The sequence below is a fragment of the Daucus carota genome, chromosome 1, assembly GCF_001625215.2.
Source record: "Daucus carota subsp. sativus chromosome 1, DH1 v3.0, whole genome shotgun sequence".
In the NCBI taxonomy this organism is placed as follows: domain Eukaryota; kingdom Viridiplantae; phylum Streptophyta; class Magnoliopsida; order Apiales; family Apiaceae; genus Daucus; species Daucus carota.
In genome coordinates this window covers 42,035,299-42,054,761 of record NC_030381.2, presented here as the reverse complement: position 1 = coordinate 42,054,761, position 19,463 = coordinate 42,035,299, and the positions used below count along the sequence as shown (strand labels likewise).

General features: G+C 35.3%; 4 protein-coding genes across 12 annotated transcripts; 1 reads left to right on the top strand and 3 right to left on the bottom strand.

The window, feature by feature from the left end:
• Positions 1-482: 482 nt before the first annotated feature.
• LOC108205492 (uncharacterized) lies at positions 483-2,586 on the bottom strand. The gene is made up of 5 exons (XM_017375473.2): positions 2,422-2,586; positions 2,217-2,313; positions 1,529-1,607; positions 1,274-1,355; positions 483-950 (listed from the first exon to the last, which is right to left on the bottom strand). The coding sequence occupies exons 1-5, from the start codon at positions 2,452-2,454 to the stop codon at positions 807-809; spliced, it is 435 nt and encodes a 144-aa protein (XP_017230962.1). The 5' UTR covers positions 2,455-2,586; the 3' UTR covers positions 483-806.
• A 3,016-nt stretch (positions 2,587-5,602) lies between these two features.
• Positions 5,603-6,390, bottom strand: LOC108205493 (uncharacterized protein C106.07c). The gene has a single exon (XM_017375474.2). It carries the CDS (start codon positions 6,232-6,234, stop codon positions 5,842-5,844), a length of 393 nt encoding a protein of 130 aa, XP_017230963.1. The 5' UTR covers positions 6,235-6,390; the 3' UTR covers positions 5,603-5,841.
• A 1,217-nt stretch (positions 6,391-7,607) lies between these two features.
• Positions 7,608-16,136, top strand: LOC108193506 (uncharacterized). 9 transcript variants are annotated; one of them, XR_010287692.1, is made up of 9 exons: positions 7,608-7,782; positions 8,578-8,868; positions 10,250-10,460; positions 10,600-10,868; positions 10,979-11,189; positions 11,328-11,721; positions 14,261-14,316; positions 14,576-14,649; positions 14,846-16,136. XR_010287692.1 is itself a non-coding variant. In XM_017360223.2 (8 exons), exons 1-8 carry the CDS (start codon positions 7,696-7,698, stop codon positions 14,581-14,583), a joined length of 1,527 nt encoding a protein of 508 aa, XP_017215712.1. In that variant the 5' UTR covers positions 7,608-7,695; the 3' UTR covers positions 14,584-14,731. The 9 variants fall into 9 exon arrangements, 4 of the variants coding, with proteins under 4 accessions (XP_017215712.1, XP_017215683.1, XP_017215722.1 ...); XR_010287693.1 differs by having other exon boundaries at positions 15,244-16,135; XR_001801223.2 differs by having other exon boundaries at positions 7,609-7,782; positions 14,464-14,649; positions 14,846-16,135.
• Positions 16,137-16,926: 790 nt separating this feature from the next.
• LOC108204813 (probable aquaporin PIP2-8) lies at positions 16,927-18,810 on the bottom strand. The gene is made up of 4 exons (XM_017374438.2): positions 18,442-18,810; positions 17,880-18,175; positions 17,507-17,647; positions 16,927-17,334 (listed from the first exon to the last, which is right to left on the bottom strand). The coding sequence occupies exons 1-4, from the start codon at positions 18,725-18,727 to the stop codon at positions 17,215-17,217; spliced, it is 843 nt and encodes a 280-aa protein (XP_017229927.2). The 5' UTR covers positions 18,728-18,810; the 3' UTR covers positions 16,927-17,214.
• Between the last annotated feature and the right edge of the window lie 653 nt (positions 18,811-19,463).

The following is a 19,463-nucleotide window of genomic DNA, read 5'->3' as shown; positions in this document are numbered from 1 at the left end:
CTTTACCCCGGCACAAACACCCACACCACCACCCAGCAGAAATATTTAATAATTCTTTTTCTATTCTATACGCGCGTGTAATTATTATATACTTTATGTGATAGAGTTAGTGAAACATATTGTTTTCCATATAACACTAGTAATTAGTTAAATACAAATAAATGATTTTGTGGCAGGTCGTATTATTGATAATGGCTTGTATATCTTAGACTCTACTTTGGGAAGCAGATAGAGTAATCTCCGATTTCTCAATTCTGGATTTCAGTATAGTCATTCACAGGGACAACTTTTTGAATTGTAACTAAACAGCATAATGGGGTTGAGGACATTAAAACAAAATAGCTTCATATTACCTTACTTGGTGAGAAGTGGAACAGCTTAAGATTTTCTGCAGAAGCAAACTTCTGGGTCATGTATACTGCAGCTCAGCAACAAACTTTATTAAACAAAGCATATATATATATATCACTGATGACAGTTGCTTTGACATAAAACTATATCATCAAAACCTAGTATTTTGAAAAGATCTTATCTTACATACTGTATGCTTAACACCTGTCCAAATTCATTACCAAACGGAATAGTCAATAACACCTTTCAATGTAAACTCTACAGGAGCTCTATATATATCCAAGTTCATCAACAAAAAAAGAAAGGTATAGACCATATAGTCAATGAGAGACATCGCTGTAAACTCTAGTAACCATCCCACCCCCCTGAGAGCGTAAAAGGGAAAAAGATGATTAAAGAGCTCCACCCCTGTGTTCTTTGTTGATGCCAGAATGTTTATCCTTCAATGGCTGGTGCTAATCCGTAGTGGTGCTTGACCCAAATGAGCTGACAATAGCACTGACTCTTCCAGCAAAGGTCTTGGAGGTTATCTTTTTACCAGGAACGTGAAATGGGTTTGAGACAGCATCAACATATGCAGAGTGGAACCTTCTAAAAAACTGTGAAGTAACAAGTTACCAAGCATAAGAAAGAAGTCCGTAGGTCATGGGTTCAACATATGATCTAGAAATAGGTTTGACAAGAAACAAAAGGTACTACCCTCACAGTTATAGACTTTGCATAATTAGACATTTTCAAAGGTCGAAGATCATATGATCTCGGAAATATACAAGAAATAGTAGGTGTGATATTCATATCAAATCTAAGACCCTGGATTTCATATTTTAGCTCCCATAGGAATATGTAAGGGGCATTACTTGTGTATCTTCAATCATCTCTAAAAGCAAGTGCAGAAGTTAATGAAATGACTGTAAATACTCACATTTCTTACGCTTGCATCCCTGACATCAACATCTGTTGTCACCAATATAAACTTTACCTTTGTATTGGTCAGATAGCCAAATCTGCACCAATAATATATACAGTATGGGGTGAGTAGTGCGACAAGAAAACTTGCATTCGTGCATCAATTCAACATTAAAGGGAGCCAAAGACAAACAGTCTTCACCACATATTGGGTTCTGTGATGTTTAGATTATTGGCAATGCAAAGCTTCAAAAAACAGAATTTTACTTACACTTTGTAATTATCAGCCGGGTAAAGTAGACCAAGAAAAGTCTCATTCAGCAGAGGTCCGGATTTTTTCGGATTATTTACTGTATTATACATGAATAAAAGTTTACTAATCCGTTAGTGCTGTTGCCTCCAAGATATTTCAACAACAATGTATTGTATATATAAAGCACTTGAAAACAGTGAAAAGGATTACCAAGTTGACGACAAAATGTTTTATTTAGGTGTATATCCTCCTTCCTCTATTGTTTCGATATCACATTTGCACAAGTAAAAAAGGGGATCAATGATACCAAGGGCTGAAATTTTCACCGGTCACACAGCACCTTCCCTAACTTAGTAGCCACTAGCCAATTCAAATTCAGAACACTTTCGGGAGAAAATTCCCATTTTCCTCTACCTCTTATGACACATGACACATCCACATCCCTAACTACTACATTCTCTCTCACGCGAATGTTTTCTCTACTAATTCATAAACTTAAACCAACCAAACATACATACCCGTACATATTCGATTAAATCACCCAACACGGATTTAATTTAGATTCGAATTTAATTACAGTATCGATATCACACTTCCAATTAAAACCCAGATCATAATCAATCATCATACATAGAAATTAAAGTAACAGCAGCCTATATAAAACAGGAAACAATGAGTAGAGTAGATGAAAGGATGATATAAGCACCTCGTTCGTCGATAACATCGAGAGAGCAGTGAACAATGTGATGAAGCTTCAACGCATCATCGGCATCTGTAAAGCTTTGTATGTATAGCGGATTGTTCTGCTCGCAATTAAACGAAATTAAAATTCTATTATGATCTACTACATCAAAGTGTATATCTAAATTATACGTATAGATAATGAAAATAACAAGTGTAGATCGAGATACCTGGTGCCCGACCACAGCGACGCACACACTCATCTTAGATCGCGAATGTAAAACAGAAAAATCTTGTCACTCTATCTTTGGTATCGGCGACTACGACAGAAAAGGGAAAAAAAAGAAGTAAACAATTTAAAATATTTCTGGTAATATTATGCGAAGGAAGAACTTGGAGATTGGAAAGAAATTTCTTATATATTTAGGACAAGAAATTTACTCCATTTTTGGAAAAAATTGTCATTGAAAAGAAAATTTAATTTTTCATTCTGTAAATCGAGGAATCTGATGATAATAAAATTCGAGAGGGTTAATCGAATCAGGGATGATTGATGACGACGTACGTGGGTAGTTAATTATGACGTACGGCAAGATATGTGATTTAGTTTTTGACTGAGATCGTTCGCAGTTAGGATTTCTTTACAACACGGAAGAAATATACACTCTGTCAAGGGTAGTGTTTTATCCCCAAACAATATGTCTATATATCCTATTTACGGGGATCAAGCTAAAGGTGTTCTCGGAAAATAAGTAACCTAATCAAAATATGTTTCCCATTTCTTGGTTCTAACTGTAAGGCCGCCGCCTTATATCAGATAGATATGAAACGTTGAGACCCCGCCTCCTCCGAAAAGCATGAGACTAGGTGTGCTGACCCGACATCCCGTTTTTGACATCCGATCCAGACCGTGCGGACCTCCCCCAAGTCAGTTGTGTGGACTAGCCCTTTGTCATCACTGAAAACGAGACTGAAGGTGGACTTGAGTTTAAGATAACAGTTATAACAGAACTCAAGAAATTAGCTCAGCAAGCTTTTTTGGTCAAATGAAGAGATTGACTTAATGAGCCATTAGACGAATTTCATCGGTAAACGAGACGGGTGGGCGTATACCAACTGGCTGAATGCTTAGCTTGGCTGACCAGATCACTTCAGGTGAGGCTCATCCTGGGCCCTGGGGCGAGGCTAACTTGGATCATCAAATAGACATTTCTTGTTAGAAGTCTCTAAGATGAGATTTCAACAGGTAATAGCGAAGTTGATGCTGATGGAGAGGTTCAATTGCATGAGAGGATGACTTGAAAGTAAACTAAAAGATAGAAGATCAAGTATGTGCGGAAAAAGATAATCTAACAAACTAAAACGAACACCCGTCCACTGAAGAAATTCATTAATATGTTCAAGACTCACTAAACAACAAAGTTCAAAAAGTTTCAAGAAACAAAAGTTGTCTAACGATTCAGTATCAAGTATTAGAAGATTCCGGTATCAACACTCTGATTATTCATAATCAGAATACAAATCAAATACAATCAAGGTGGACTGAACAATATCATTTATCGGAAAAAGATACGAAGGTAAACATCAGTGTTAATCGTTTGTAAACCAGACAAATACACTAAATGTCAACATGTACGAGGATGATCATTATATTAACCTAACGAAGAATTCCAACATTTGTTTAAGGAGTTATACACCGAAAATAAAATTCAAAAAGGATTAAACTAGTTATAGCGTCAAAGTATTTAAACTCTTATATTTATATATGAGCAAATATTTATATAAAAGCTTCCTGATTTAAATCGTTCAATCCGAGTGAGATGACGATTAGCTGAGTCTGACGATGATCACAAACTAACTTGCACGAGATTCAAGAATTTGGTAGTAGTCCGATCAGCTGAGCAAGACAACGATCAGCTGAATGAGTCGACAATCAGAGTCACATAACCGATAACCATCTACCGACATCATATGTTCATGAGAACAAGTATTCATATATTTTTCAATGGTCGTGCTTTATTATCGATTAGAAGTATAATGCACCAGATTTAACATTGCATGTGTTATTACAGGTCCCGAGTCTCTGATTGACAATGTTAAGATAATTATTGGCAGCGGCACGTTTAATATAAGTACAATTTGATGGTATTTGGTTCTATGTACATAATAATTATCATGCTTCTACATATCAGATATTATATTTGTACTCTATTCGTCTACATAATAATACTCAGCGACTGCAAGGCAACGGAAATGGAAAATGAAGTTGGTAGTCTACGTCTGCGTCCAGAGATTCAAACATGAGGAAGATCTTGCTCATGTAATTAACAAATTTACTGAATAGAGATCTTGCAGATGTAACTAGTAGATTTGTCACAGCTTTGTTTTTGGCGAGTAAAACACAAGCCCCTTCAAGACTCATCTTTAACAAAAAAAAAATTGTATGAGTAACATGCACAACATAACATTTCATTTTTCACAGTTGCAGTATTTGGATTCAAGAATAAAACATGAGCAGTTTCTACTTTTTCGTTTTACTGGAACTTCTGATTCCTAATATAGGCTGCAACAAAAAAGTTTAGATACTCAATTGTTAAAATCCAATGATAAAAGATTTCATGTAACTAATTATGTATTCATAACATGAGATTTTCAATTAAAGCTTTACCAATTCTAGCTGGAGAACAGAACATAGAGGACTATCAAACCACGGAAAAAGGAAACAAAAGGAAGAAGAAAGACACGATAGAAATGTCCAAACGCGGAGTCATTGATTGTGTTCCATTGGTACAGGAAACATTTCATTGTAATTTAAAACTAAGAAAATTTGTAGGTATTCCAACAGAAGTACGCAAATAGAAAAAAAGTGGAGTCTACAGACCTGCAAGCTCCAATGTCTATACAAAGGATTCCATATGGCCGACAGTACAGTACTGCAACTGGAGAGTAATTCATGTGAAAAGCTCAACAAATCAAAAAGATTGAGAGTCCAGTGGTAACAACAAATTGATGTTCTAACCTCAGTGAATGTAAGTAGGCTGCATGAGTATTTTCGTTTCTGTAATTGACCAAGACCGAAAAAAGAAACTGCACACAGACCTAGAGCAATACTACAGCATTGTTACTATATCGATAAGAAAAGAACACCTATTTCAGATACCTGATCTGTAACAAGATTTTAGAATTAGGAATCTTAAATGTGATGAATACAACTTTCAACTATACTTATAACGTCATAGATTGTATGCTCTGAAAGTTCATGATGTACAATAGCGGCGCTACGAAAAAGGTAATGTATCTTTGTTGTAGGAATTCCTCTGTTTCAACGAATCAACAAGAACAGATTCACTAACACACCAGAAACACAAGTGGAAGACTCGGTAGGAAAAAGCCAAGAACTCATTAGCAAAGTCAGATATCAATATGTGCCATCTTATTATTAATCATTCATCAAGAGACAGTATACTCCATTTATCAAGATCATTTATAACTTCCGCTAAATATAAATTCAATTTGCTAAGATCATCATCCATTGCAGCGCATACTCCATTATTTTATCAAATTAACGATAACTAAACCCGAAAACACGCTCCTTAATCCACAAGCACATCACATTATAAACAAAAACAAATCTAAACAAACACATAAATTCATACACCGCCTTTAAGAAGCCGACGCCTCGCCAAAAACCTCGATATCGGCGGCGTAAGCGCCAGCGTAATCGGAACTCGCACCGGAAACAACGCCTTATTACACAACACCGCCACAGCCAACGCACCGCCACTCGACGCAGCTAGCTCCGCCGTCCTATTCCTCTTCTTCGGATTAATAATCTCATCATTCATATTCTCCGTTATTTTAACAGCTTCTTCATCTTCTTTCGCGACGCCGATACCGAAGCGCTCGAACAGCGATTCGACATCGACGTTGCTTTTAATAGCTACATAGAGACCTGTGACGGATGCTGCGGACACCGAGAGATGAACACCGAGGGCTACTTTGCCGTATTTTTTGAAAAGCTCTTTGATTCTTGCTGTTGCCATTGACGTGTATGTGTGATGTGTCTGTGTGTGACGGTGTGTGTATAGAGTTTGGATCTTCTTGTCCAAGCTAGGGTTTTAGAAACCTTGGTTCTAGATTGAGATGGATGGATGAGTCGGATTCTTTGCTTGAACTGGGCTTCTTCGTACTGGGCCTTGCTTTTTGGTTTTAGGTTTTTTAGTGGACCAGCTAATAGCTATTCCTGCTCTTCTTGTAAATTAATCCCTGCTGTTCAGTATGTTTCTTCGAAAGAAGTCCATGAGTGCCTCAAATTGTTGTCATAAATCAAAATTTAAGGTATTCGAAGCAAATGAGTGCTTCAATAATATGAGTGCTTCAATAATATCCTAGTGCAACACTAGAACATCTCTCAAATGCCTTATTTTTTAGGCACGTGTATGCATGCCTTAAATCATTTCTACCAATAAAAAATTAGCTTTCTCTCATTTCAACACATCTCTCTCCTCTCTCCTTTTCATTTCCCTTCAGCTATAATTTAAATATATTAATATTTTAACAATAAGACACAATAATAAAGCGTATTGTTGGAGTTGATATATTAAAATGATGTCCTTAATCACTAGGGCACTATTTTTTATTATATTTAATATTATTGGATCTGCTCCTATGTTAGTTTGGGGAGTAACATTTGTATTTCACTCAGTTCTCTCTTCACTTGCATCCACATAAATTATACAATTTCAATAAAAACTTCTGCAAAATTATTCTGAAAATTAAAAAATTATTTAAAATCAATGTCTCGGAAAAATATAATTTATGACACACTCGTACACATGTTCACAAGAGATATATTTCTTCATATTAGAGTTAATATTATTTTTTTACAAAATGATCCTACTGAATATCTATATATGTTTCATTATTTGATTTATTGTGTTTGACGCATTTATAAATAATTCTTTTGAGAAAATTTATAAAAATATCAATTTTTCTAATTTATTTTAAAAATACGGACAAAATTACATATGAGATGCCAAGACGATTGAAAGTGGTTGCTTTTCAAGTTACAAATGAGGTTACAAATATGATTACAATGTACTATTGAAACTTATCAAATTGGACGATTTTAGTTAGAAAATTAGTGTGTATACAGGTAGTCTCATCACTATTTGTGAGATGAAATCAATTAAAAATTATCATGAAAAATTTGATAAAAAATTATTCAATATTTTCTCATATTTTTCTAAAATAAAATAATATTTTTTTTATGAATATAAAATATTGAAAAAATAAATCAAAAGTAAATATATAGATTTTGAATAGATTATATTAATGCGGTGATAATCATTCATATTAAAGAGGTTAGGCGTTTCGATAATCCAGTACCTAGAAATTGAGAAAACACTTTCACTTTACGTGTGCCATACCTTTAACTTAATACAGAAGAGACAAGGATCTGTAACGTTGGAAATCCAAAGAGCCTCAGAACACAAGAAAAGCAAATGAACGAGGACAACAACATTAGTGTTGTACTAAAACACAAGAAAATGAAGAAAGCTGTCAACATTCACACACTTCCGGAGTGCGAGGTACTTCTGTTCTTTGTTCCCATTTTCAGTAGATATTAATAATTATGTACATGTGAAGATTATGAGTTTCAAAATGGTTGATTATTCATTCTTTATTACTCCCTCCGTCCCTTTTTACATGTCCATTATGCATTTCGAGGAGTCAAATTGACCAATTTTTGACTAAATATTACAAATTATCTACTCATTATTTTTAAAATCTGAAAGTTGCGTATTAAAATACACTAAATGTACTTTCTATTGATATAATTTTTATTATTTTTCTCAATTATCTGATACATGTAAAGTTCAGTCAAAATAAAGTCAATTTGACTGGTCAAAAGTCAAAATGGACATGTAAAAAGGGACGGAGGGAGTATCATTGTTGCATGATTATGCTCAATCAAGATGGTAAATTAAAATTTGCTAGGTGCATGTAGAATTGAGGGGAATTAGCTAGATGATGTGTTTTTTTTTTTCTTTACATGTAATTGTATTACTCCCAACAATCCAAAAGCATTTTTCGCGGACTTGTTAGCTCCGAAACCTTGAGTTGTTATTAAGTACTTTAACCATTTTAGTGTAGCCCTTTCGAATTTGATTATTTAGGCGAATATAAATGTTTAATGCGCACTTTATGTTCATCATTGTTAGGGTTCAACAGTGACAAGCAAGTACCTATCTGTAATTGTGGTATAATGTAGTATGAGAGGATTGTGACGTTATCTATTGTTTTGTAATGTCTTGTGCTCATTGCAAATTGATAATATTTGATATAAAAATTTTGGCTAACAATATGGTTATTATGTATTGCAGAGTATGAAACTTGATTCATTGCCTCAGATTCAAGATCCAATATTTAAGGATTTAGAAGAGTTGTTCGAGAAGGTCAAGGCAAAAGTTGAGGCTCTTAAAGCTGCTGGAACTAGTAATGCTGGTACTACCCAGTTCCATGACATGCCCGACTCTACACCTGACGAGACACATCCACTCGAAAAGACAACTGAAAACAAAGAGTTGGACTGCCTTTGCGGTGAACCGTCTCAAAAATCAGAAGAGACTGCTGACACTTCCCCACTCCGTGTTCGTAACGGAGAAGATATCAAGGTATGCATGTTTTCTTCTTGCATATCCTTTCTTCTACCCACATCAGGGGCATGGATGTGAGAACTGAATCTGATATTTTATGCTGCAACAGAACACTTCACAGTCTAGTAGTCCAAACCTAAATATACAAGCTAAAGCTCTAGCAACTTGTTAGGAGCAAAACTTAATTTTATATTGTTTTTTAAATTTTGTCTTATAAATAATATATGATAATGCTTAACCAGCTGTTAATTATAATGGAGGATAGACCTCCAGGAGCTTAATCTCAAAGAACATCGCACTTTATTAAAGTGATGGGGAATTAATTGAAGAATAAGAAGAGATGGGTAACATAAGTATTGAGGTTTGTAGCACAGAATATTAAATATTGATATAATAGAAAAAAAATACAATAGAAGTTGTGACCATAGGATGAGTGGGAAGCCAGGAGCTGTGAACCTCGGTTAAAAATGAAATATTGAATATATGAGTTTTATAAGAAATTGTAATCATGCATCATGGGGTAATGGTAGAAGGAAATTCTATGCTGCTTTGGCTTGTTATGTAATTATAACCAATTTTTAAGTTTCTTGGCTCTCAGGTAATAGTAACACCTGTAGAGTGTTACTGCTGTCAGTATTAAGTAAAAGCAGGTACAGAATGGAAAACTGTTCGCAAGCTGCAGCTACAATCCGCTGCATTTTGCGCCTTACTGAAATTCTGATAACTATGTTAAGTTGTTGGCCCGGGCGGCACTAAGAAATGTGCTGGCTCTTTAGCTGGGACCGCGATGTTCAAGAGATATGCTGGCAGTAGATGAACATACGCAACTGGAGATCTTATCATTTACGTATTAGTCATGTAACTTAACATAATTTATTATCAAATCAAGTTTAGAAAAGGGGGTTAGAGAAGCCAAGATATCATCATTATAATCATATGTATCAGTTGTTCAGTACCATTACAGATTATAACTCATATTATCTATGTAGATTGCATCAGCATTTATATAATTATATATAATTGTATTGAACCACAATGAAATATATCAAGGTGTAGGATTTTGCTTCAGTATCAGTAGAACTTTCATAAATTAGTAATTGCTAGATTGATAATTTATTGGTCCTGGCATGATAATGACATTTTAATATTAAGCTCGATAAATTAATAAGATTTCCGGTCGTTGAGGCTAATTATATATAAAAGGTCTGGTTGTTCTTGTTCCATTATTTCCACTGTTTTTAACATTGTTTTAGTAATGTTTAATAGCATGGACGATGAGAGTTGTATTTCATTGACATATTAATCAAGTTATTTGCTTTAGAAATCTACATTTGATAAAATTTTAACTTCAATAGTTGTAGTGCACTTTTTCTATTGTTCTTACTGTTCTTATTACCAGGAGCTCTCCTCTTGCAAAGCAATTCTCAAAGAGTATGCAGACAAGATCAATGTTGAGAATCCTAATTATAGAACGGAGAAAGCAAATGGTTCAAATTCAACATTTATTTCATCCTTATCTTTTAATGGCAAGCTATATGTTGGAGACGAAGGAAGGAACAAGAAAGAGTCTCAGCATTTGGCAGCACGTGCTGTTATTCTGTCTATTTTAGGTACTTGAACTCCATTTAAAGTTGTAAACGTTGTACTTTAGAAAGACTCGGTCGACCACATTATCTCGTGCTATTCTTTCTTTGTGAGACTTCATGGTTCAATGATGTGAGTGGTGATAACTGTTTCATACATGTTCAGATTCTGATGCACCCGAAGTTATTTCTAAGATCATCAAGTCAAAAGAACAGATGCTTTGCCCTTCGAGGGGTAAAGTTCAGAATCCATGCAACGCTTATAATATGGGTATGCCTGCGAGGATACAGACAGGATGTGATGTTGGCACCAGTTCAAGTAAAGGGAATGAGCTAGAAGTTGTGCTGAGTGACTGCATGCTCAAGACAGCTACTCGAGATCCCAGCACTAAGAGTTCTTCTGGTGTTTCAGCAAAACCTGTTTTCCTTGTTGAGGCTAGTGCTACTCCAACTTTATTTGTAGTTTATCGTTGATTAATATAAATAATTGGGAAACCTTTCATTTGATAGAATTTTTAACTTATGTAGTTTTTCTTATTTACCAGGAGCTCTCCTCTTGCAAAGCAATTCTTAAAGAGTATGCAGATAAGATAAATGCAGAGAACCCTAGTTATAAAACAGAGAAAGCAGATGGTTCAGATTTAGCATTTGTTTCATCTTTGACATTTAATGGCAAACAATATGTTGGGGACAAAGGCAGGAACAAGAAACAGTCTCAGCACTTGGCAGCGCGTGCTGTTATCCTGTCTATTTTAGGTACTTAAAATTTATATAAAGTTGTAACCTTTTACTTTAGAAAGACTCAGCCGAACAAAATATATTGTGCTATTCTTTTTTTGTAAGGCTTTATGGTTCAATAATGTAAAGTGGTTATTTCGTTTCATACATGTGCAGATTCTGATGCACACAATGTTATTTCTAAGATTATCAAGTCAAAAGAAAAGATGCTTTGCCCTGCAAAGGGTAAAGTTCAGAATTCATGCAACACTCAGAATGTGGGTATGCCTGCGGGGATACATACAGGATATAATATACGCACCAGTTCAAGTAAAGGGAATGAGCTCGAAGTTGTGCCGAATGATAACATGCTTAAGGGAGCTTCTCAGGAGCCTTGCACTGGGAATTCGTCTAGTGTTACAGCAAAATCCGTCTCCCTTGTTGAGGCTAGTGCTACTACAACTTTAATTGTGCCTTCAAATGTGGAACCACTGATTGTTGGCTCAACATCTTCGAAAAAGAGAAAGCGCAAGGCTAAGAAAGCTAAGCATGAAGTCGGAATTAATGCTCAGTAAGATCTTTTTCCCTCTTTTAGTACTCCTACAGTGTCAGAAAGTTTGTTATAACTGTCAATCCTCCAAAACGAACTGCAATAGTTTTTTCTTTCTTGTCACTGATGAAATAATCATAGAAAATTCAAGGAGAGTATTCTATTTTATGCTATGAATACAAAGGAGTGGTTTTATGGGATGTAAGTTTGTTGCTATGGCTCTGCTCTTTTGGAAGCCAAGGACTTGAGAGTAAACGACTTGTCTATAAAGCAGATCTGATGCTTCGTTGGTCACCTACTGTACCAAATCCAGTGTTTTTCACTTTTGAAATAAGTCTAGGAATTCATGCTCTCTTTTGAATTTCCATGCTGTACGGTCTTAATCCAATTGTTTAATGATTCACAAGAATGGCGTCTCTGGGTGCTAAAGCGTTAAATACTATGTTGTAGGTGACTTCGTTTTATTTTCTCTCCCAGATCAATTTTTGGTTGTATAAAAGAAACCACAGCATTTGTTAAGTTTGACCATGGAATTTTAAGGGGCTAAATAAATGGGACATAAGAAGTATATGTTTATCATTTATGTCTTTGAAAATAAAACCATAATACTAACTGGACTTGATCACTAGGTAGATATACTCTTACTTAATATATAGGTATCGTAATCAGATTCATCAGCTCATAGCTTTGAATTATTGGTGAGTGAGATATTTTTGGAATGAAGTTCGGCGATCATACATTTTTCTCCCTTTCTTTCAGTGTCATAAAGACTCTAGATAAACATATTGGAATATGAGAAATAATAAAACATTTGAGGTTAAAGGTTCACTTATTCTAGTGAAGAGAATGGAGTCCCTTTTAGAAAAAGTTTTGTCATTTCAGAATTTGCATTGTAGAGTTGGAATATTTTAGGGGTAGTAGTGCTTGACATGAAAACAAAACACCCTATGACTTTATAGACTTTTATTCAGATATGGAGAAAGAATATCATGATCGGGCTGTGATTTCATGTTATGGCATCATGTTCCTTTCATAGGATGTCTTGCTATAAGCATTGAAGTTTGGGTTATCACTGAGTTTGTTTCATTTGAAAAATGTTAATTTTTGGCAAATGGGACAGTTAGTTTATTGACTGTATTAATAACACATCATTTTATTAATTAAAGTTAAAATATTGTAGTCTTGTCGATCCTGAAAATTGTTATGCGCAAATTGTGTAACAGAAACAGAAACATATACTATGTATGTATAGCTTAAAATACTTTGGGTCATAAATGGTGTCTCTAATTTGTGTCAGGTATTGAATATACTGTGCCATGTACGACAGAAGCCTAAAGTTTGAGGAATTAATGCCTAGTTGTATATGATTTGCATAGGAAGTTTGTAAAGTTATTCATACTTGAGCTTTAATAGGAGGATGGTCCCAAGTTTAGCAATTTTTAAGGAGATTATTTGATCATATATCACCATGCTTTGCTTTATGGCATTTAAACATTGTGATTTGTGTCTTGAAGATCTTATTCTTTCTGGTCATTGTAGATAATTAACTCTTAGCAAGTGATTAATAGTTCCTTGCTAAGTGAACTTCTGTATATATAGTCTTTTATCTTGTTTTCTGTATTCATATTCTGTATTGATAATCTTGAAATTGTTTTTATTACAATGTCATCAAAAATATATTTTCCTTCTGGAATAACTGCATGGATCAAACTTCAGTCTGGAGCATTATAGGCAGTTTTAATCTACATAGAATGTCCCCCTAAACTTTACCAACTATAGTACTAGTCTGTGAGACGTGAGCTTGATGTGGTGCTTTATAGTCATAGCCGAGATGCCCATGCAGATGGTAGAGGGAATAGAGTACATTTCTGGCAGGCCTGGTTCAATAATTTGGGTGGTCCTGTGCAAAATTAAACAATTAATTTTATTTATATTAATATATATATTTATAAAACACGGGGAAAAATAAGTAATAGTTATAGTATATTATCTGTGACAAAAAATGAAGATTATATATTAATTATCCACTAAGAATAATGTAACAAATCCATACAAAAGGCTCAAAAAACAATTTAATAAATAATAATTAAATTCAAAATGAAACGCTAACATAAGAATATATACTATAAATTTATATATAGTGATAATATTAATGGCAATCAGCCAACGGAAAAGAAAGAAATATAAATTAGGGATTTTAATCAACATACAATAAAAAGTTAAGTCGCTTACATATTTGTATAAATATTATGGGCTTGAATATTGGAGGCCCTCCAGATTTCGGGGCCCTGTGCTGTGAGGTTGTTTGCGTGCTATTCAATTTCTGCCTTATTGACTCTATAAAGATTATATTAAAAGTTTTGATGTCCTCAAAATAATTCTGTCCAGTGTTTAGGTATTTTTTTTCTTTAACAGAAATGAGAAAAAGAACATACTGTATTTTGACTGAAGATTGTTATTTATATAATCTCCATATTAGCTCCCCAATATATTACATTGTTGTATTTTATCCGATAACTGTGTTTTGTAGTTTGTTAAGTACTCAAGTTATCTTAATTAGCAGGGTACAGGTTGCTGCAGTGCCATCAAGTCAAACTACGACATCTGCAGTGCCAGGTGAACCAATTAGTCAGTTTTATACGTGCACACTGTTGATGCACTTGTCATCCTTTGTGACGATTTCTAATATACTACAAATAGATTAGGACAAGTGTACATTCTTGTTTAAACCTTGGCTGATTTGCTGATTGTGGAAAATTGCAGGTTCTGTCAATGCTGTATTATCTGGAAGTTGATTTTTAAGTGTGTAGTGAAATCTGAAGCTCTGGATCCTATTGTTCTCCTTTCTTATGTCGTTTACCTTAATCTCCTTCAGTTTTGTAATCATGGACGTGGCTGAACTTGAAATATTGTACGCAATCAGTGTTTAGTAGGAGATACAATTTGGAGGTAAGTTTTTTAGCTTTGTATTAGCTTGATGGTAAAGTTGAGTTATAACTTGAAAGGTATTGTGAGTTAAAAGTTCCTGGCTTTTCATATTTTCACTTTTTGACTGCAAGAATGAAGAAGTACATATGTTGAAATTAGGACTTGCATATATGTGAATTAACATTGTTGCCAATGACATTTTGTTTGGAATTACAAGCTGACTGTCAACATCAAATTAAGGTAGCAAAGCGCAAAGGCAACATATACCTCTGGCAACAAAGGATCTAAACAACAGCCTGAGAATTCTTTAAGAGTGCCTCTTCGTAAATAAGCACCGCTCGACTCATGTATTATTAGCTTTTATGCAATTAAAAAGTCTGTCTCGACTTGATTCATTCTATAAAAGAACAAGTTCGGCTCAGATTTGTTTGTTAACGGTCCTAAAAATCATTATGACCGGAAGCTTAAGTGAGATCTTTAGTAACTTGATTCATCTTTGTTTTACGATTTTAAAGTATCTCATCTCTTTTGATTATAATTTGGTTTGGCTGTTGAGAGGTATCACAATTTATATTGTGATCTGATCTCAAATATCTGATTATTCTGATTATTCAGCCAAGACCAGCCGTATCTTCAAGCTAGAGAGGCAGCTATCGCGGTCTTTGTAAGGAGGAACCTCCAGAGCTGCCTTACAAAGACCACGTTAAAAAGTCCTTACAATGGCCTTCAACACTATTTTCAACATCTATACTGCCATGTCTTTTAAAATGGGATATGAGGCTTGTGTTTCAATGATCAGAGAGGGAAAGGCTTTTGACAGTTCCAAACATGGCTGGGATGTGGACCTTGTAGTCGAAATGGAGAAGATGGCGAATGCTGGGCCGGAGTCGCTTCAAGGGGGAGAGGGATCCGAGGTCCAATATACAGAGCCAAAAGGGCCAGAAGATGATGAAATGCCGCTTCATGAGCCTCAAAGAATGAAGCTAAGTTTCACTCACATAAGAGTCCGTGGAATGCAATGCAGTTGGTTCTTAAATTTGAAATAATCACTAATCTGTTGCTTGGCTGTGGTTCTGACTTGCCTAAATGTAAAAATTATAATTGCAATAGCCGATCGCATTATATACAACAATCCGAGTTCTTCAACGATGAATATGCTGTTTCAGTTGCATCAAATTGTTTTGCCTCAGACTTGAGACTTGAGACTGCATTTAAGCAAGAAGCGCAGTGGCTTAATGCAGTCTGCGTTAACTTGGAAGCTACTTCGGGTTCTTTGTCTATTATCACACTTGTTAAAACTTGTTCTGTATCCGTCGATGAAGCATGTTTCTTGTTATGTAAGTTCACATGATGTACTAAAATCCTAACGGAGCACACGGAGATTGTGGTTGCACTGTCCCTGTAACTGTGCAGGGAAAGAGGGTGGAACACAGAAGTGTGTGATATACATTTCCAATCTGATCATGTTTTCTTAAAAAGAAAGCGAAAAAAAGTCCATAATTCTTTTCCTTTATTATTTTTTCCCTTTCAACTCTGTTTCTTCTCTCTTTAAGAACCTGTAAGCTTCCTTGTTGAATCACAGGGTCACATTTTACTTGGTACCAAAAGCAAGCAAATGCTGAGTTAGGTAGGCCTTTTCTTTCGCTTAGCTTTAGAGCTCATGCAGCTTTCATTGACAAAGCAACCTTGTTATCTTCAATAACTCTACAATCTTCTATGCAAAGCAATGAGATGACACTAATGGCCATTTTATCTTTATTCCCGTTTGCAATTATATCTTTTCCTTTATTCTCATTTAGGGTGGCCTGTCTTTCATTCAAAAAGATGAACAAACACTTGTGATTCCAGCAAATTCCGTAACACAAATCCCCCGTGACCCCAGATGATCACGAGGCATCTTTGGTTTTTCAGGGGACACGTGTCCTGCTCCCATTGGATGCCTTGTATGTACATGATACTTACAAATTCTAAGGAAGAAACTATTCACAATAATGGGCTTCAGGTTGAGGACCCCTATCACTATATCTTCAAGTTCACCTAATAAAATTTCACCAACACCTGATGAGATAAGTCTAAGCAATAATAATGTTTGCACATTAGTGGCTTTGTGCTGGCTGCAATGTTGTGTCACATGCAGTAGAAATCATCAAATCAAGGGCCAAATTTTAAGGTGTTGCCTAGATTATAATACCATTTGTCAATCAATCTGATGCTGGCCAATGGGGGTGGCAAGTGAAGCCACAAACAGTAACTTTCTCGTGTGAATTGGTAAAATAACAAGACAGAGAAAGCACAGGGTAAAAACAAAAGACCACAGAGTTCTGAATACCATTAAAGACAATGAGACAGGGGGGATAGATAGTACACAATGCAGAAAGTGAAAGAAACAACACCACTATCCATTACTACTCCTACCAAATACACAGCCAAAGCTAGTAACAAAAGATTCAACTATTTCAAATTTTAATTAAGAATAGCAAACTCATAGTCCCTTCATAGTTCAAAGTTCACACACACACACACTAAAATAAATATGATAACATGCAAAGATTCTCAGAGTCTTTTCCATGCTTGTAATGGTGCTTCTCAGTTTGTGGGGTTGCTACGGAATGATCCCAAAGCTTTAATAGCTGCAGCTCTCAATATATACTGATGGTATGCTGCTGCGGCAAGCGCTCCCACAAATGGTCCAACCCAAAAGATCCACTGTCCACCACATAATTTCATATGTTAGCATACAAACAACAACCTTTACCAAACTAGCTAGATATAACTAGCAAAATGTAAATACAATTCGAGAGATTTTAATGTGAAAATGTATTAGAATTTCGTTCTTATCCATTTAACTCAGTTAAAAAAATATTGGCATGCAACTTACATGGTCATCCCAGATTTTCTCGTTGTTGTAAATAACAGCAGCACCGAAACTCCTGGCCGGGTTGATACCGGTACCGGTGACGGGAATAGTGGCCAGATGAACCATGAAAACAGCAAACCCGATGGGCAACGGAGCCAGAACCTGCGTAGATCATGACATTGTCATTCATTTACCCAAGCCAGACCATTTTTCTAATAATAGAGTAACAAATAAGGATGTAATTTATGGCAAAGGGACAAAATCATGAACCGACTCACTTACCTTTATGACAAAAAGTTGAATTATATGCCAAACAATAACAAAGAAGCTGATATATATGTATGTATATTGAAACGTTACATTGCTTAAAAAAAGTAAAGAGTTATCTACTTACAGGCACGTGAGAGTCACGAGCACTTCTTTTTGGGTCAGTAGCAGAGAACACAGTGTAGACCAGCACAAAAGTTCCAATAATTTCAGCACCTAGAGCAGTACCCTTGTTGTAACCGGGTGCAACCGAGTTAGCTCCACCGCCCAGTGAGTTGAACTCGGTCTTCATGAAAGCTTTCACTAACCCAACACCACAGATAGCACCCAGACACTGTGCTGCCATGTAAGCAACGGCTCTCAGTAGTGACACCTTTCGTGCCAAGAACAAGCCAAAAGTCACCGCAGGGTTAATGTGACCACCTGAAAAAAAACATAAAAATCAAAACATGAAAATGTTTTCAAGAGATTAAAAGGGTTTTCTGGGGTTTTGAAACCATGAAATGGGTTGTATTTTTACATTTTTGTTTTGGTCACTGTAGATCTCACGATGCAGGAACAAGACTATAAGACATGCCACCGGAAAATCAAGAAACCACAAACTTGAACATTTTGGCAAGAAATTAAAAGGGTTTTCTGGGTTTCTAAAACTATAAATTGGGTATTTTTCAGAATTTCGTTTAGCTTACCAGAGATCCCAGCAGTGCAGTACACAAGGACGAAAATCATGCCACCAAAAGCCCATGAAATGCCAAGAAGCCCAACGCCACCACATGGATCAGTCTGCTTTTTGTGGCCAATGACAGTGGCTACAGTTATGTAAAGAAACAGGAGAGTGGCTATGAACTCAGCTATAAGAGCTCTGTAAAAAGACCAGAGCTTGAGTTCACCCATGTCAAGAAGAGGAGCTGGCGGTGGGTCCACATAGTCTTTTCCATGGTGATGAGCTTGTCCTTCCTCACTCACTTCTTTCATTTTGTTTCTCTCTCTACAATTCTTTCTTTCTTCTTTTTGTGTTTCTCTCTCTAGAGCTTTGTAACTGCCTTTGGTTTCTAGCTTGGGGTTTATATGGGGATGTATTATTATGGGAATGGCAAGGTGGTGGTGAGCTGTCAACTGAAGAGTGGACACAGAGACTGGTGGGCCGGGAAAGGTTAAAAGGTGAGAATTTTCTAGAGAAAGCAGGGGTGTTTTAGGAAATGAAATGAACACTCTGCAAATTTTATTTTCACAGGACCACACAGTAATTTGAAATTTAAACCGGTCTGCGACTGTGAGCATAGTTTGGATCTTACTGTACTGTTGGTTTTAAATTGGATGTCTCGATTATAAACAGAATATGAACACACAATTTTATAAATTATTTTTATTTTTAATTTTGATTTTATAAAAATCTAAAATATTATTTTAAAATAAGATTATAATATATTATTATTAGAATAATAATTTATTAACCTGATAAACTATAAATATAAAAAAAATATTTAAATACATAAATTAAAATTTATCTTTTATTTATGAACAAAGGATCAAAACTACTTTACTTCGATATCTCTTTTAATTCTCATCTATAACGAATGGCCACAATCAGCATAAGTTTCAGGATGATAAATGTATAAAAATAGATAAAAAAAAATTGCCAAACTAAACAAAATAATTACAAGTTAATAATATTAAACAAAACTAAACACAAGTGATTACATAATATCCT

Coding starts and splice junctions, on each gene's coding strand:
- LOC108205492 (XM_017375473.2), bottom strand. CDS start 2,454: ATGAGTGTGTGCGTCGCTGTGGTCGGGCACCAG. Junction 2,314..2,421: donor TCGCTGTGGTCGGGCACCAG/GTATCTCGATCT, acceptor AATTGCGAGCAG/AACAATCCGCTATACATACA. Junction 1,356..1,528: donor CCGGCTGATAATTACAAAGT/GTAAGTAAAATT, acceptor TTATTGGTGCAG/ATTTGGCTATCTGACCAATA.
- LOC108205493 (XM_017375474.2), bottom strand. CDS start 6,234: ATGGCAACAGCAAGAATCAAAGAGCTTTTCAAAAAATACGGCAAAGTA.
- LOC108193506 (XM_017360194.2), top strand. CDS start 7,696: ATGAACGAGGACAACAACATTAGTGTTGTACTAAAACACAAGAAAATG. Junction 8,869..10,249: donor GTAACGGAGAAGATATCAAG/GTATGCATGTTT, acceptor TCTTATTACCAG/GAGCTCTCCTCTTGCAAAGC. Junction 10,461..10,599: donor TGTTATTCTGTCTATTTTAG/GTACTTGAACTC, acceptor ATACATGTTCAG/ATTCTGATGCACCCGAAGTT.
- LOC108204813 (XM_017374438.2), bottom strand. CDS start 18,727: ATGAAAGAAGTGAGTGAGGAAGGACAAGCTCATCACCATGGAAAAGAC. Junction 17,648..17,879: donor CTCGTGACTCTCACGTGCCT/GTAAGTAGATAA, acceptor TGATCTACGCAG/GTTCTGGCTCCGTTGCCCAT. Junction 17,335..17,506: donor AGAAAATCTGGGATGACCAT/GTAAGTTGCATG, acceptor TGTGGTGGACAG/TGGATCTTTTGGGTTGGACC.